The sequence below is a fragment of the Astyanax mexicanus genome, chromosome 1 (assembly GCF_023375975.1).
Source record: "Astyanax mexicanus isolate ESR-SI-001 chromosome 1, AstMex3_surface, whole genome shotgun sequence".
Lineage (NCBI taxonomy): Eukaryota > Metazoa > Chordata > Actinopteri > Characiformes > Acestrorhamphidae > Astyanax > Astyanax mexicanus.
In genome coordinates this window covers 7,746,458-7,760,000 of record NC_064408.1, presented here as the reverse complement: position 1 = coordinate 7,760,000, position 13,543 = coordinate 7,746,458, and the positions used below count along the sequence as shown (strand labels likewise).

Genomic DNA, 13,543 nt, shown 5'->3' with positions numbered 1-13,543 from the left:
GATCAAATTTGAAAAAGTCTAATTTGGGTGATGTATGGGTTTAGAAGTGGGGCAGGAGGGAGAGCTGATTGGCTGAGCTGCAGCAGCAGCAGTATGCCTCTGATAGCAATGAGATAAGGATGCAGATGATTGAACGTCGTCAGCAAGGGGGCGGTATTATTGATTGACCGATTTGCATATTGTGATGTGATTGCGAAAGTACCCAAAGTACACGGAAACATCATCCTCGCCTATAGCCCAGTTGAACCTTGGAAGGGCGCTGCAGAGGCAAAAATTACTGCAATAAAAGCATTTTTTAAAGGTTAGGATTTTTTTTTTACAAATTTTTATTCAGGACTGGTATGTTTTATTACTGCAAACTAACACATTTCAGCTGTTAATGGAAATATATATAATATAATATAATATAATATATATATATATATATATATATATATATATATATATATATATATATATATATATACATATGGTTTAGGGTTTAGTGGTTCCATAAAGTCTCTGGTGGTTTACACTGGATTTTGTGCCAGTTGCGGATATTGACTGGACCCGAAGGGATTAAAAGCCAAAAATACAAAAAGGGAAAAACATGAGGTTGTTCTAAAACTTTTGACTGCTAGTGTATATGTGCACCAGGAGTAAAGGCATAAAGTTATCCAAAAGCAGTGTGTAAGACTGGTGGAGGAGAACATGATGCCAAGATGCATCAAAACTGTGATTAAAAACCAGGGTTAATCCATCAAATATATATATATATATATAGCTCTGGAAAAAATTAGAGAACACTTCAGTTTCTGAATCAGATTCTCAGATTTTGCTATTTATAGGTTTATGTTTGAGTAAAATGAACATTGTTGTTTTATTCTATAAACTACAGACTACATTTCTCCCAAATTACAAATAAAAATATTGTCATTTAGAGCAGAAAATGAGAAATGGCTGAAATAACAAAAAAAAATAAAAAATATGCAGAGCTTTCAGACCTCAAATAATGCAAAGAAAACCCTGTTTTTAATCACAGTTTTCATTATGCACCTTTACATGTTCTCCTCCACCAGTCTTACACACTGCTTTTGGATAACTTTATGCTGCTTTACTCCTGGTGCAAAAATTCAGGCAGTTCAGTTTGGTGGTTTGATGGTTTTTGATCATCCATCTTCCTCTTGATTATATTCCAGAGGTTTTCAATTTGGTAAAATCAAATAATTTATCATTTTTAGGTGGACTCTTTTTTTTTCAGAGCTGCATAGTTATAAAAATATGCATGCACATTTTTTTTAAATACTAACTTTAGTCCCGACCACAGTAACCAAAAAATAATCGATTCCTGTGGTTTAGCTCCATCAGTTGGAGGTTTAGATGCTGTTTTAGGTCAATTCTGTTGTTGTTTGGTTTTCCAACATGGTCAGGACATTTGTATCTCCAAAATTACACACACACACACACACACACACACACACACACATAGATGAGCATGCCTGCACTGGCAGACGTGGTCTGGCGCTGTCTGCAGGCTGGAAGCGGTAGAGCGGTAGAGCGAGAGAACTGGAGAGCTGGAGAATTAGACAGCACTCCTCGTCCTGCTGATCTGGCCGCCTCCCACCGGACTCATTAATGAATTATAAACCCAGAACCATTCATTAAACCATAGAGATGTGGAGAGAAGAACAATTATGACATGGATAGAGGTTGGGCGATATAGCTGCAAAATATATATCACGATATTTCAGGGTATTTAATCAATAACAGTGATTAACAGTCTCAGACATTCAGTAGAATTAAAAAAATGTCTATGTCTTAGTAAACAGTCATTTTTGTATAGATGGTGTTGGCGTTTTTTTTTTTATTACATTTTGGACCAGTACTGTGAGCACTGGATGGCATTGCAATTCTCCCTGTGTCCGAAATCATTGTTTAAAACATTTTTGCCCCCCTATAGAGATTTTTTTCTTCCAATTATCACACTTTTATATCAGACAAATCAACTTTAATAATAGACAAATATAGCCTCAGTAAATAAAAAAAAATAAATTTTAAATGATTATTTCTTGATTTTTTGTGAAAAATTCAGATTGATATTTTTGTGAAAAAGTATTTGCCCTCTCTATAAATGAACTGTGATTAATCACACTTTTTGGAAAGCTGAGTTCAGTTTCACTACTAACCACAACCAGGCCTGATTACTGATTACTGCCAGACCTGTAGAATCAAGAATCAATCACTTAAATAATAGAACCTGCCTGACAACATGAAGCAGATAAAAGATCTCAAAAATCAACACATTATTATTATACCCCCATCTGAAGAAATTCATCTATCAGTCTGGAAAAGGTTATAAAGTCATTTCTAAAGCTTTGGGACTCCAGAGAACCACAGTGATTCACTATTATTATTCACTAATGGAGAAAAAACATGGAACACTGGTGAACCTTCCCAGGAGTGACCGGCTGACCAACTGAAATTACTCCAAAAGGGCATGAAGAACTCATCCAGGAGATCCCAAAAGAACCCAGAACAACATTTAAAGAACTGCAGGATCTCACTCGCCTCAGTTAAGATCAGTGTTAAAGAACACATCCACCCATCTCACATTTACCATTTACAAACATCCTGATGATCTGCAGAACTTTGGGTAAATATTCTTTGGACTGACGAGACAAAAGTGGAACTTTTCGGAAGGGGTGTGTCCCGTTACATCTGGCGCAAAACTAACAGATAATTTTATGAAAAAGGAGTACTTGGGTTCTGCAGCAGGACAATGACCCAAAGCACACTAACAAAACTAAATGAAGGTTTTGGGGTGGCCTAGTTAAAGTCTGGATGATTGAGATGCTGTGGATGATCTTAAACAGGACATTTATGCTCCAATGTGTCTGAATTAGAGCAATTCTGTAAATAAGAGTGAAGAAGTTATTAGATTTAGGGGGCAAACACTTTTTCAAACAGTATCGTTGGTTTGTATAGTTTTTTTTTTTCTTTAACTTTTTCTTTAATAAAATAACAATATAATAAGTGTTTTTTTTTTAATTCAGAGTATCTTTATCTGATATTAAAATTTGTTTAATCATCAGAAACATATCATTATGAAAAAAAAAATCAAAAACAAGAAATCTATAAGGGGCAAATACTTTCTTCACACTACTGCACTGCAAAAAACTAAATCTTAGCAAGTGAAATTTTCTATTTAATATTTTTTTTTAATACATTTTTTATTTAAGGCAATAAATCTTACTTTCTTCTCTGATGAGACTTTTTGTCTTACTAAGCATTGTGTGTAAGTGTTAGATTATTTTGCTTTTTTGGGATAATTATCTTAATCATTCTTACTTAGAATTTGTATCCTATTTTAAGTCATTTGAACTCCAAATAAGCACAATCAAGCAGCAATCAAGTTATTCTGATTCTTGTGTCCAAAAACAGTGGATTTTCTGCTTGATTTAGGTGTTACTTCACTCATTTTGAGACTTTGCCATTGCTTTTTGTAAGAAATCTTTTGTAAGAAATTTTTGCTTACCCCATTGGCAGATTTTTTGGCTTCATATACATATATTTGTCTTAATTTGCATATATTTTGTCTAGTTTTTTGCAGTGTGTATCTCGATAAAAATCTCTTTACCAATTTTATATGCATCAGTGTTGGCTTGGTGTGCAGTACGCTGAAGCATGCTCTTTTACAAACCAATCGGTATCGAGTAGAGGAAGACTCCACCCACGTAGATGATGATGACAGGACACTAAACTGCAGTGTGAAACCAAAACTAACCCGACAAAATGTAGTTTTGAGTATAAAGTGTTACAGTTTGGTGCAGACGTTGGTGCGAATGTACTGTATAAGTGTGAAAGTGTAATAAACGTGCTAGGCAGCTGCTTAGAGGAGCCTGTGAAGGTTATAATGTTTTTAATGCTTGTCTAACCTAGCAACAGTATCCATGGAAGAATGTGGGCGGGGCTTGGACATGGTGTTGATTTGACAAAAGCTCTTGAGGCTTCGTTGCTGAGTGTTGTAGAGAGGTGTGTGTGTGCGTGTGTGTGTGTGTGTGTGTGTATGGAATAATGTATTTTCTACAGTGCAAACATGACAATCTGACAGGATGTACAGTGTGTGTGTGTGTGTGTGTGTGTGTGTGATGAATGTTAATGGCTGTGTACCCTTTGGGACATGGCAACCGAACAGAGCCATAATGTCTTGTCCGCAGCTCGGGTGGGAGTTCATAGCCTAATGGAACACACACTCTCTCACACACACACACCCACACACACACGCACACACACACACGCACACACACACACACACACACACTCAAAACACTCCCTCACTAATGCTTCCTGTTGCTCACTCAGCCGAGTGTTTCTCTCCGTCACTCTCTCTTCCTCTGCGTCTCGCTGTGTGTGTGTGTGTTTGTGTGTGTGAGAGTGTGTGTGTGAGTGTGTTTGTGTGCTACTGTCTATTCCAGTGTGTGAGAAATGGGAGTCTCCCACTAGCTCTTAAGGGACTCTCTCTCTCTCTGACTCTACAGTAAAGCTCTCTCTGATTCATTATCTGACTCTATTGTTCTCTCTGACTCTCTGTCTCTCTCCCTCGCTCTTTGACTCTATCTCTGATTCTGTCTATCTCTGATTCTGTCTTTCTGACTCAGTCTCTGACTCTATCTCTGACTCTCTTTCTGACTCTATCTCTTATTTTGTCTTTCTGACTCAGTCTCTCACTCTATCTCTGACTCTCCTTCTGATTCTGTCTCTCTCCCTCACACTCTGACTCTATCTCTGATTCTGTCTCTCTCCCTCACACTATGACTCTATCTCTGATTCTGTCTCTCTCCCTCACACTCTGACTCTATCTCTGATTCTGTCTCTCTCCCTCACACTATGACTCTATCTCTGATTCTGTCTCTCTCCCTCACACTCTGACTCTATCTCTGATTCTGTCTCTCTCCCTCACACTATGACTCTATCTCTGATTCTGTCTCTCTCCCTCACACTCTGACTCTATCTCTGATTCTGTCTCTCTCCCTCACACTATGACTCTATCTCTGATTCTGTCTCTCTCCCTCACACTCTGACTCTATCTCTGATTCTGTCTCTCTCCCTCACACTCTGACTCTATCTCTGATTCTGTCTCTCTCCCTCACACTATGACTCTATCTCTGATTCTGTCTTTCTCCCTCACACTCTGACTCTATCTCTGATTCTGTCTCTCTCCCTCACACTCTGACTCTATCTCTGATTCTGTCTCTCTCCCTCACACTCTGACTCTATCTCTGATTCTGTCTCTCTCCCTCACACTCTGACTCTATCTCTGATTCTGTCTCTCTCCCTCACACTCTGACTCTATCTCTGATTCTGTCTCTCTCCCTCACACTCTGACTCTATCTCTGATTCTGTCTCTCTCCCTCACACTCTGACTCTATCTCTGATTCTGTCTCTCTCCCTCACACTCTGACTCTATCTCTGATTCTGTCTCTCTCCCTCACACTCTGACTCTATCTCTGATTCTGTCTCTCTCCCTCACACTATGACTCTATCTCTGATTCTGTCTCTCTCCCTCACACTCTGACTCTATCTCTGATTCTGTCTCTCTCCCTCACACTATGACTCTATCTCTGATTCTGTCTCTCTCCCTCACACTCTAACTCTATCTCTGATTCTGTCTCTCTCCCTCGCTAACTGATTCTATCTCTGATTCTGTCTCTCTCCCTCGATCTTTGACTATCTCTGATTCTGTCTTTCTCCCTCGCTCTCTGATTCTATCTCTGATTTTGGCTCTGTCCCTCACTCTCTGACTTTATCTCTCATTCTGTTTCTCTCCCTGAGTCTCTGACCCTATTTCTGTCTCTGTCTTTCTGACTCTATCTCTTCTACTGTCTGTCTCCCTCACGCTCTGATTCTGTCTTTCTGACTCTATTACTTTTCCTTTGTCTCTCTCTCTCTCTCTCCCAATATATCTCCTGATTTTCTTCCTGCTCTCCTTCTGTCTCTCCTTCTGTCTCTCTCTCTCTCTCTCTTACTCTCTCTCTGTCTGATTCTATCACTCTCTATCTCTATTTATATCTTTCTCTCCCTGTCTGACTCTCTCTCTCTTTCTCTCTCTCTCTGTCGTTCTCTCTTGTCCAATCTCTCGTTCACACTTAGACACACCCTCTCACTCTTTTTTTAAACTCCCCGTCTGTCTCACATCTCCACACACACACACACACACACACACCCTTCGTTCCCTTGTTTACTATCTCTCTCTCTCTCTCTCTCTCTCTCTCTCTCTCTCTCTCTCTCTCCCACTCACTTTCATACTGTCTCTGTCAGCAGATGCACACACACACACACACACACACACACACACACACACACACACACACACGCACACACACACACACTGGGAGCTGCTGCTGTGTGTGTGAGAGAGGAGCAGTGTGAGCTGGTCCTGCAGTGATGGTGGGGTGTGTGTGAGCGCTGTCTGCACTGAGTTGGGATTTTCGCAGGTGAACACACTGCTTTAATGGTGAGTTTTATGGAGTGTATGTGTTCCTATAGGTGTGTATAAGTGTGTGTGTGTGTATAGGTGTGTGTGTGTGTGTTTTGTGGTTTATGGAACTTCTACACTGTGAACTGTTACTATAATAATGTGCATTATGTAATATTATATAATGAACAACCTATTGCTGACACAGGTGTATAAATGCACACACACACAGCTCGTCTGTCCAAAAGAATAGGACTGTCTGGAGCAGATAAACAAACGTGAACATGTTGGCATCAAGCCAAATGATAAGTGTGAGCTATAGAGGGGTATAAAGTCACCAGTACTGATCTGTGGAGCAGTGGAGGAACTGTGTTCTCTAGAATCATGGAGTTGGAAATGGAATACCTTTGAATGGGATGAGTTGTGGAGTTGGGGATGATGAGTTTTGATTGCTGAATGCAATCAAATCCTCACAGCAATGTTTAACATCTAGTAGAAGGTTTTTGCACTGGAACAGAGGCTGTTGTTGCATTAGAGTCACACACACTTCCGATTAATACCATTACAAATCCAAGGAAGTCCAAGTTTATCTCTGCAGTTTAGCCCTCCACTGACATGCTATAAGTCATTAAACAGAGGTATACATTATCTGACTCTAATGTTCTTTCTGACTAACTTTCTAAACCTATCTCTGTTTTTCTCTCTCTCTCTGACTCACTCTCTCATTCTGTCTCTGCTGACTCTATTTCTCTGTCTGATTCGCTCTCTCGTTCTGTCTCTCTCTGACTACTTCTCCCTCTGACTCTATCTCTCTCTGACTCACTCTCTCGTTCTGTCTCTGCTGACTCTATTTCTCTGTCTGATTCGCTCTCTCATTCTGTCTCTCTCTGACTACTTCTTCCTCTGACTCTATCTCTCTCTCTGACTCATTCTCTCATTCTTTCTCTCTCTGACTCTATCTCTCTGACTCAATCTCTGATTCTTTCTCTCTCTGACTACTTCTCTTTCTGACTCACTCTCTCGTTCTGTCTCTCTCTGACTACTTCTTCCTCTGACTCTATCTCTCTCTCTGACTCATTCTCTCATTCTTTCTCTCTCTGACTCTATCTCTCTGACTCACTCTCTGATTCTTTCTCTCTCTGACTACTTCTCTTTCTGACTCACTCTCTCGTTCTGTCTCTCTCTGACTACTTCTCCCTTTGACTGTGTCTCTCTCTGACTCACTCTCTCATTCTTTCTCTCTCTGATTATTTCTCTTTCTCTCTCTCTCTCTCTGACTCTTTTTCTCTCTCTGATCCACTCTCTGATTTTATGTCTTTGACTCTCCCTCTCTCTCTCTCTCTCTCTCTCACTCTTTGACTCTTCCCCTCAGACTCTATCTCTCTTTCATTCTCTGACTCTCTCTCTGACCCTCTCTCTCTGACTCTATATCTCTCTCACTTTCTTTGTTTTTCTCTCTCTCTGACTCTATTTCCCTCTCTAATTCACTCTCTGATTCTGTCTCTCTGACTCTCCCTCTCTCTCTCACTCTTTGACTCTGACTCTGACTCTCTCTCTGACTCTATATCTCTCTGACGTTCTTTCCGTTTTTCTGTCTCTCTCTGACTTTATTTCTCTCCGACTCTATCTCTCTTTCACTCTCTGACTCTCTCTCTCTCTGACTCTATCGCTCTCTGATTCACTCAGATTCTCTCTCTCTCTCTCTGACTCAATCTCTCCCTCCGATTTAATGTCTGATTGTTTTTTTCTGACTTGCTTTCTGAATCTATTGATTGCCCTCCCTCTTTCTGACTCCATCATTCTCTCTGACTCTATTACTCCTTCTCCCTCACTATCTGACTCTATGACTCTCTTTGTAGTTCTATTTCTTTCTGTCTCGCTCTCTGACTCTATTACTCCTTCTCCCTCACTATCTGACTCTATAACTCTCCTTGAGTCATTAAACAGCAGTGCTGAAATTAAATGGGACAGGATAGTAAATACTCAGCTATGGGTGTCTGAATAGAGTTTATACTGTAGCTGATATAGTGGATAACAGTCTAGCACTGATGCTTTGTTTAGCGTGTGTGTGTGTGTGTGTGTGTGTGTGTGTGTGTGTGTGTGTGTGTTTGCTTGCTTTGAATGCATGCAATATCTGACTCGCCCACTTCATGGTGGGAATGAACAGCCGCAGTAATGAGTTGAGGATGTGCATCAACCCCTTAACTCCAGCCCCTCCTAATTCCAGCTAATTACTCACCCAGTCTCCATCTCCAATTACATTAGACCCACGAGGATGACACACACACACACACACACACACACACACACACACACACACACTTTACGTACGCTCCATCTCCTTTACACAAAGACACAAAGGCAGATGTAACACTTCTACTACAACTTCTACTAAAACTCTGTATCTAACATTGACACAACTTCTTCACCAGCATGTTCATAGTGATCTTACTGATAGACCAGCTGGTCCACAAACTCTGTGTTAACCAGTAAAGAGTATTGCTTTTTTACCTTTATTAATGATATCACTATCACCATCAAATATCAGCCCAGACCATCTACTTTACTTCCAGAAGGTTCTCTGCTAACAGAGAACATTTTAAGAACATTTAGCCATGTTTTAAAAAGCCTCCAAAAAGGTTAACCTGTAACATTTAGAAATATAGAGAAAGAGTTGCTGGAACGCTCTAAAAACATGTGACATAAAAATGGTTTGCATCACGTTTCTCACATAACGTTGCCAGATAGATGAATACTAACATTATTGAAACGTTTAAAGTAACATTTGCAGAACAAGAAATTAAAATATTTTGACAGAACTGATGATGCATCAATGTTACAAGAACATTTAGAAAAGCTTAAATAAAAACTTTACAGATTGAGTGTTCTAAGAACATCCTGGAATCTAGACAGATTGAACACTCTGAACATCCAGAAAACGTGACAGACTGAACTTTCTAAGAACATCCAGAAAAGAACATGCAGAATCATCGCCAGATTAAACCTTCTAGGAACATCCAGATAACCTGTCAAATTAAACATTCTAAGAACATCCAAAAAGTAAGATTGAACATTCTAAGATCTAGAAGCATTGACAGATCAAACCTTCTAGGAACATCCAGATAACCTGACAAATTAAACCTTCTAAGAACATCCAGAAACCTTGACAGATTTAACATTCTACTAACAATACGGATTGAACGTTCTTAAAACATCCAGAAATCTAGACAGATTGAATGTTCTTAAAACATCCAGAAAAACTTGACAGATTGAACATCATAAGAATGTTGGGTACCACTTTAAAATAAGACTACCTTTATAAAGGGTTTATAAATGGTTTACAATTAGTTTATTAATGGTTACTAATTAGGTTGTAAATGCCTTAAAAATCATCAATAATCAGTTATAACACATGCGTAGAAAGGGCAACAATATAGATGGCTGTGGGTTCACTATTTGGCAAACAACAGGTCATTGTTGCCTTTTCTACGTATGTGTTATAACTGATCATTAATTATTTTTAAGGCATTTACAACCTAATTATGAACCATTAATAAACTAATTGTTAACCATTTATAAACCCTTTATAAAGGTAGTCTTATTTTAAAGTGGTACCGAATGTTGTCCTCAAAATTTAGAAAATGTTCTATTAACCAAAAACTGTTAGCTGGGTAGGGTCACTGGTTGTAAGACCTTATTAACCCAACAATGGTCTGTCAAAATTGCCCAAAATCCAGATTCATGACTGAAGATGACCAACTGCCATTCTAAGTCGCTCCACGGAAGTCTTCCACGACTTCCCACCAAGATTCATTCCAGTCGGTTGATTCCTTTGTTGATGGTGATTGGTGTAAATGAATGGTGTTCACTGACTTTTACACAGTAATGTAGAATTTGCTCCACCTCACTTCCCTGATTCCTTATTCCATTCTCCTTACTGCCTCCAAAGATTCCTCCTGTGGACGAGAACAGTGTTACCTGATGTTGCTAGAAGCCGCTGGTTCTGAATGCCAATGCTGACCCTCGTTAAGCCTCAGCACCATGCGCACATTATTAACTGGGCTGCTCTTTAGTGAGCTGCAGCTGGACCGAGCTGTTTGCATCTGAAGGAGGACACTAGTGAGGTCAGAGTGAGCGAGTGGGCCGTGACGCCACAATACCATTAACGGCATCGCCCGTGATCTTTCCGTGACCGTGGTGATGACCCTGTGCATCATCGTTCTGCTGCCTGTAATCAGGTTGTGTTTCTGTGACCTTCAGGGATTGATTAATAATGCCTGACTGGAACCCTGACCACCCCCCTCCCTTCCTCGCCTTCCCCTGAAACCCACCCCACCCCACCTACACCCCCCACCCCCCCTCCTGTTGTCCTCTCTCTAGGAAAGGACGGATATATTGGGCTTGGAAAGCCATTTCTGGAAGTCTTGTCTCTCAGGAGCGTGAAATTGGAGCAGGTTGACTCGTTTCATATTGGATTTGTGATGTTTGGAATTGTGGTGGATAAAGTGTGGATATGGATGATATTTGATGGAATTTGAGACATTAATTGCAGATCACGCAGCTGGATTTAGGGCATGTCGGTGTGTCTTTGGTATCGTGAGAATGCAAAACATCTGCACAAAAAAACGCACAAAAGCCATGAAATAATGATCTTATTGCCAGTAGTAACGTTGCATCAATGTTACCATAATGTGTAGAAAGGTAAAATAAAGCTTGAAAGATTTAAACATTCTAAGAACATCCAGAAACCTTGATAGAGGTTGACTCGTTTCATGTTGGATTTATAATGTTTGGAATTGTGGTGGATAAAGTGTGGATATGGATGATCTCAGGAAAGGTGAGAAAGTGGTGAAGGTCAAATAAAGGGCATTTTGGTTCATATCATGTAATAGATCAGATATAATACTTTGAGTAAATGATATGAAATGCTGTGTATGATTCTTTCATATTTATTGTGAAAAGGAGCTGAAGCTACTAAAACTCTAAATTCTTTGAGGTAAGGGTTGGCAATATGACAATATGTCAATATATAGTGATACACAATATACACTTATGAAGTGTAAGTGCTTAAGGAACACTGACCAAGTCTGCCAACTATTATTCATCCCTACTTTGGTCAGATTTAGAGCCCTACTTTAGTGATTAAATGGCCCGAGGTCAATTGCACATATGTTTAATTTTGGGCATAACTTCAAATAAACCAATCAGTGTTCCATTCGACATTCCCTTTAAGAGCTCTGACTTTGGCGCGTCGGTTTCTTAACAGTGCAGCACTTTTGTGCGTCTCAGCAGAGACAGATACTGATCTGCTCGTTCACACTGTGTAGATACACCAGCAGCTCATTTAAGAGAAGAGACTTTGAGTTTGGTAATGGTGTAAAAATAGTGATTTCTTTGCATGGGTAACTCTAATCCCCTATCATGAGCATTGTAAGCCTGTTGAGAGCATGAGCTAAAAGGGATGTATTTGGGGATGCTGGGGTTGAGTGGAGGTGGGCTATTTGACAAAGGTTCACTTATTGTTGGTGTCCAATGAAAAACAAGTATCTTCATTTTTGTGGATTTTTAGTTTACTGCATAATTTCTTGATGAACAGATCAATAGAAACTCTTCAGAATGACCTGAAATAAACTCTTTTTACATTGAATTTCAGTGAAAGTTTAAAAGGTTTTTTTCTCCCTCCTGTAAAGTTGCTGTTTTGGAGATACTTGTTTTTCATTGGACAGCGACACTATATTCACTATATTCACTATATATCATGTTTCACTACAGCTCAAGTTCATTTCTCACCAGATTTCTCCTTTAAACAGGCAATGCATTGCACATCGTAACAGTCTGCAGGGCAGGGTGCCTCCAGGAAAAGGCTTGAAAAAAAACAAAACACTGGGCTGAGTAGATACTACCATTACAAAGGGTTTATAAATGGTTTATAACTTAGATTATTAATAATTATTATTAATCAGGTTGTAAATTCCTTAAAAAAAACATTTATTAACAGTTGCAACATATCAGTTGAAAATGCAACAGTGATATGTTGTTTGCTTCGTCATTTAATTAATTCAACATAGGCATTTAATTTATAGTAAATTATAGTAAATATATTAATATGACAGATTTAATGCTGACTGATGTGAAACACAAAGTAAGATCAGTATCTAGAAAGATCTGAGGTTTGATAGAATAAATGATTGTGGAATCAATATTTTTTTAGTTCACTGTTGCCATTTCTTTTTATGTGTTACTATAAATGTAATAACTGACTATTAACCCTTGTGTGGTGTTCGGGTCTGTGGGACCCGTTTTTCATCAAATGATACTAAAAAAATATTTTTTCTAACTCAAACTCATTGGCATTGGCTCATTTTTTGTGAAAAACATATATCAAAACACATTTTCGATAAACACACACTGTACGCCCCCCCCCCCCCCCCCCCCCCACACACACACACACACACACGCACATTTATATTACATACAGTATGTTTGGCCAAGGGCTAATAAACATTGCTTCATTTGTAAATTTGAAACTAAACAAATTTTCTACTCATATCTTGAGTTTAATTCATTTTCTTTTACATTTTATTAAAAAACTAATAAAAAAAGAGTAGCACTTTTTAAAAGAAATGTAACATAAGAAAGGTAAAGGGCAAATATTAACCATGTAAGTTGTTTATATTGCTTGCAATTTAGGTGAAGCAAGCATGTGTAAAGCATTTTAATGTAGAATTGCTTAATTTTGCTGAATTAAATACAAGTAACAAAGTAAACGAGGAACAAAAATATGAACACCACACAAGCGTTAATGGGTTTTTAAAGAATTTGTAACCTAATTAATTGCCATTTATAACCCCTTTATGAAGATAGTCTTATTTTAAAGTGGTACCAAGATGAATTAGTTCATTCTCGTCCTCTTTCTCCTCTGCATTGACCACAGTGACTTTCTGGAGATGAGTGGAAGATGACTTTCTGCATACAGGCTCATCGTTATTGATAATGGTTGTCTTGTGGTAATGCAGGGAGCACCTGAGGAACGCCGTCCTCTGCAGCTATCGCTCATCATTAATCAGCCTGTTGTGGGCAAAACGTTGA

General features: G+C 39.0%; 1 protein-coding gene across 8 annotated transcripts in view; it reads left to right on the top strand.

Moving 5' to 3' along the window:
* The window catches only part of rgs3a (regulator of G protein signaling 3a), a 360,852-nt gene that overhangs the window by 209,344 nt on the left and 137,965 nt on the right, over positions 1–13,543 (top strand). Inside the window, exon 1 of one of the 8 annotated variants that reach the window (XM_049465834.1) lies at positions 6,403–6,493. The exons of the other annotated variants lie outside the window; for them this stretch is intronic. Coding sequence (XP_049321791.1) covers positions 6,491–6,493 — 3 coding nt within the window. The 5' untranslated portion in view covers positions 6,403–6,490. Of the gene's footprint in view, positions 1–6,402; positions 6,494–13,543 lie in introns of those variants that run through there. 8 annotated transcript variants of the gene reach the window in all.